At 44.8% G+C, this 4857-nt stretch overlaps 1 protein-coding gene across 1 annotated transcript in view; it reads right to left on the bottom strand.

Moving 5' to 3' along the window:
• Positions 1-4857, bottom strand: part of LOC101856907 (synaptotagmin-1) — a gene marked incomplete in the record, with an annotated part of 110477 nt that overhangs the window by 56343 nt on the left and 49277 nt on the right. Inside the window, 1 exon segment of the mRNA XM_035970689.1 lies at positions 2988-3152. Within this exon segment, the coding sequence (XP_035826582.1) occupies positions 2988-3152 (165 nt within the window).

Below are 4857 nucleotides of genomic sequence, written 5' to 3'. Positions count from 1 at the left end.
AGAGAGAGAGAGAGAGAGAGAGAGAGAGAGAGAATGGCAATGGCATGACAATACTCTTTTTACGCCCCCATCAACATCCCAGCAGACAAAGCCGGGCTGAGAGGGATACAACATCTTAGCAGACAGACCCGGGCTGAGAGGGATACAACATCCCAGCAGACAAAGCCGGGCTGAGAGGGATACAACATCCCAGCAGACAGACCCGGGCTGAGAGGGATACAACATCCCAGCAGACAGACCCGGGCTGAGAGGGATACAACATCTTAGCAGACAGACCCGGGCTGAGAGGGATACACATCTTAGCAGACAGACCCGGGCTGAGAGGGATACAACATCCCAGCAGACAAAGCCGGGCTGAGAGGGATACAACATCCCAGCAGACAGACCCGGGCTGAGAGGGATACAACATCCCAGCAGACAGACCCGGGCTGAGAGGGATACAACATCTTAGCAGACAGACCCGGGCTGAGAGGGATACAACATCCCAGCAGACAGAGCCGGGCTGAGAGGGATACAACATCCCAGCAGACAGAGCCGGGCTGAGAGGGATACAACATCCCAGCAGACAGACCCGGACTGAGAAGGATACAACATCCCAGCAGACAGACCCGGACTGAGAGGGATACAACAGCCAAGCAGAAAGACCATGATACCCAATACAAAGTTTCCCTTCTGAGGAAACGACCTCGATGAGAGTGTGAATGGTTGGGCTCACCACACAGAAATTCTATTGTTACCTTTTGTTCTTCCTATCCCTGCTCTTGCCTTTCTATCTTCTTCCCAGTAACAAATGACATTTTACTGTGTCGACATGCTTGTCTTCACTCCAGCAAGAGGCGAGTCAAAGCAGCGCTTGTCAATCTTTTGTTGTCAGAGTCCACTTTAGCGTAAGAGGCTAGCATCAAATGGTCGCTTTTAAAGACAAGCGGGCTAACCCAGAAATCGGGGATTCCCAGAAATCTTGACCCACACCAAGAGTGGGCATTGCACTACCTAAAGGAGAAGTTTGGTTTCATAGGTGTGTATCAAGGACTACTATACTCATATATAGTAGTCCTTGGTGTGTATATAATTTGTTTGATTGTAAAGAAAGCTCTCCTTGTCTTTTAAAGAAACTGAAGAAGGGGCAACAACTTTACTTTCGATTTTCTCATGACAGCATTTTTTCGGGATAGCCCCCTTGTGCTGAAAAACGACCAAATATTCTGTATCGCCCCCCAAAATATGTATTCCCAAGTGGGGTATCAAATATCACCTGTAACCATCCGGGTGAACCCCACAGCCCAGTTTGGCAAGCACTGATCTAGAATATTATTTGAGTGGATATTGAAAACAAAGACGACTGCATCTTTCAAGCCTTGTATCGATTCTACCCAACATCGAATCTTTTCGCCCGTGACTCAAAGAACGAGACTTCCTGATGTCCTGCTCTTCTAGAAAATCATAAACTATTTCAATTACAACGTCAGTAGAACAACATTAAGCATTAATCTTGTCAGATGAAAAGTGGCCATAAAATAAAACAACTAAGGGCTAGAAGAACAAAAATAACGACTCACTCCCCTCCCCAAATACGCACACGAGCACACACGCAAGCATGCTCAAACACACACACACACACTCACACACACACACACACACACACACACACACACACACACACGCACATACACATACACCATCATAACCATCCACCCTCCTTCCACTTCCACACACACACACCGTCACTTTCACTCATTTCTGCACACACAAAACACACGCATATACACACACACATACACACATACACATACACACACACTCACAAACACACATACACACACACTGTCACTTTCACCCATTCCTGCACACACACATACACATACACACACACACAAACACACTCACATACACATGCGCACACCCATACACACAGTCACACAAAAACATGAATATCTATAAAACAAAAAACAACGAAATACGGTTGTTATTCTGTATTCAAATATCATTTCCTGTTTGTTCTATTCTGTGACTGGGCGTCTGGCGTCGTCTGCTCCTGTCTACTGTCTACCAAACGTCCGGGCATTGTGGGAAATAATACGTCATGATTTATTCACGTGTGACGTAAGCCTACTCATAGTTTGTTTCAGGGGATCTTGAATTCGCCAGTCATTTAAAAAACTATTCCATTACAAAAGGGGGGCGAGTTAAGGATCAAACTCTCCGTACATAGCGTTGTGACGTCATGAGGGGCGAATTGCATTGCGTCCTTTATTTCCTGTCGGGCCTGTATCATGCTGCATCAAAGTATTTTTTCCCCCTGCTCATTACTGTCCAACTAACTCTTTGCGTTGTGTAGTTCTTCCAACAAAATGTGCAGACTTTACAATTCTAACGTCAACTGAAGTATCACAGAAATCGATGTACAGAAAAGTGGGAAGACACGGAATAACATCAAGAGTCTAGCCCAAGATAAAGAAAGGTGGAAGGTGTTTGTCCGTGGCCTATACCCTAGTGCGGGGTGAGAAAGGCAGTGATGATGTGATGATTGCTGTCCAAATGACGATTTGCGTTGTGTCGCGCTTCCAACAAAATATGCAGACTTTACAATTCTAACGTTAACTGTTAGTGAAACAAATAGGATACATTTGTGATAATTTTTGTACGTTTTGTAACCCCCCCCCTACCTTTTCCGTTTTGAAATGCTGTTTCATTTTTATAACGTTATTCAATAAATTACTCATCCAAGTTAAAGGATAGACCCAACTGAAAGAGATTTTGACAACTAATTAGAAATGAATTAATTGTTCAAATCATGTTAGTTTTGTATTTTAATTTTGAGTCAAGAGGCAGGCGGGCACCTGAGAACTTCGCAGTCACACAAAAAGGACCTGAGTTCATTTCCTGTGTGGCAAGCATTGTTGTCGAGTATCTCGATATATCAATAAATCAATTAATAAAACAAACAAACAAACAAATAAACAAATGGTAAGAAAGCAGCTACTGACCTCAATAATGATGACTGTGAGGCTGATTCTGTCGGTGGAGAAGAGAAGCTGTAGTTTGAGCTTGCCCGTGGGTTTGATGGGCGGGGCATAGCGGGGCAGGAGGTCCTCCAGGTTGATCTCTGTCAGAGCTACTGGGGTGTCTGGCAGGCCGATTACTCCTTGGCGCTGGGAGGAGGAAAGAAATAGATGAATAAATGAAGAAAGGAGGGAAAGAAGGAAGGCAGGAAGGAAGGAAGGAAGGAAGGAAAGATGGAAACAATGATGGGTGGGGCATAGCGGGGGAGGAGGTCCTCTAGGTAGATCTCTGTGAGGGCTACTGTGGTGTCTGGCACGCCGATGGCTCCTTGGCGCTGGGAAAGGAGGGAAGAAATGAGTGAACGAGTGAATGAATGAATAAAGGAACGAAGGACGGAATGAAGGACGGAAGGAAGGAAGTAAGTAAGGAAAAAAGAAAGAAAGAAGGAAAGAAGGATGGAAAGGTCCAGAGCTCCTTGCCACTCTGGGCAGGAGGAGGAATACGAATTAATGAATAAATCGATAACTGAATTAATGAATGAATATATAATGAACGATTGATTGAATGAATGAATATATAATGAATGATGGAATGAATGAATGAATGAATGAATGAATGAATGAATGAATCAATGAATGAATGAATGAGTGCAAAACTCCCACCCCCAGTCAGCAATATAGGCCTACTATATGCATGTGTGTGATAAGCGCAGGTGCGCAATCAATTGCAAACTTTCAGAAACAGAGATGGATCCTTTCTATTTATCAACGATTGTTTGGCTGTCTGTATTCGTGGGTGTTTAACTCTATCCGTACGTCCTGGGGTCATTTTGTACCCCCGGGGTTGTCTTCTTCACATTTTAGAATACTTCTAGTACGAAGAAGCATTAGAGAATATAGTCACAACAGGCAAGTTTGATGGAAAGAGAGGCAGAGGCAGACAGAGGGAAAAGACACTGGACAAGATGACAACATGGCTAGGAGCAGCAAGAACAGACACCATTGCTGCTGCGAAGGACAGGGTGAAGTGGAGGTCCATGGTCGCCCACGCCAGTCGGCAAGGCACCCGATGATGGTGAGTACGAAGATCTCTTTGAAACTCGGTATTTCTCAAAATATCATTTTGACAGACTGCTATACAAGGGGCACGGATCGGATTAACAAGTAAATTTCCTCTTTGGAACGTGGTGGCACAGAGTTCCCCACGTCGTATGGATATGATAGTCAAACACGACGTACGGATAGGGTTAATTGGTGGCGTAGAGTTCTCCACGTAGTATGGATACGATAGTAAAACACGACGTACGGATAGGGTTAAGTGGTAGCCCAGAGTTCCCCATGTCGTATGGATACGACAGTAAAACACGACGTACGGATAGGGTTAAGTGGTGGCACAGAGTTCCCCACGTCGCATGGATACGATAGTAAAACACGACGTGCTGATAGGGTTAAGTGGTGGCACAGAGTACCCCATGTCGTATGGATACGATAGTGAAACACGACGTATGGATAGGGTTAAGTGGTGGCACAGGGTTCCCCACGTCGTATAGATACGACAGTAAAACACGACGTACGAAGTATCTCGGTCATCCTGCACGGATATTGTATCACTATCAGATAGAGTTCAGCCCGAGTGCGCAGATATGTCAGTACTGGTGTATCTGTACGTTCATGTTTTGCATGTCCGTATACGAGTTTGTCCGTCTGTCTATCTGTTCTTCCCTTAGTTTGCCTTGCTTTCTATACGTCTCAGTCTGTTTCGTCTGTAAGTTCGTGTATCTTCAAATGTTTGTCTCTATGTTTTGAGAGAGAGAGAGAGAGAGAGAGAGAGAGAGAGAGAGAGAGAGAGAGAGAG

This window comes from Aplysia californica, unplaced genomic scaffold (genome assembly GCF_000002075.1).
Source record: "Aplysia californica isolate F4 #8 unplaced genomic scaffold, AplCal3.0 scaffold00307, whole genome shotgun sequence".
Lineage (NCBI taxonomy): Eukaryota > Metazoa > Mollusca > Gastropoda > Aplysiida > Aplysiidae > Aplysia > Aplysia californica.
This window is presented reverse-complemented; position numbering and strand designations above follow the sequence as displayed.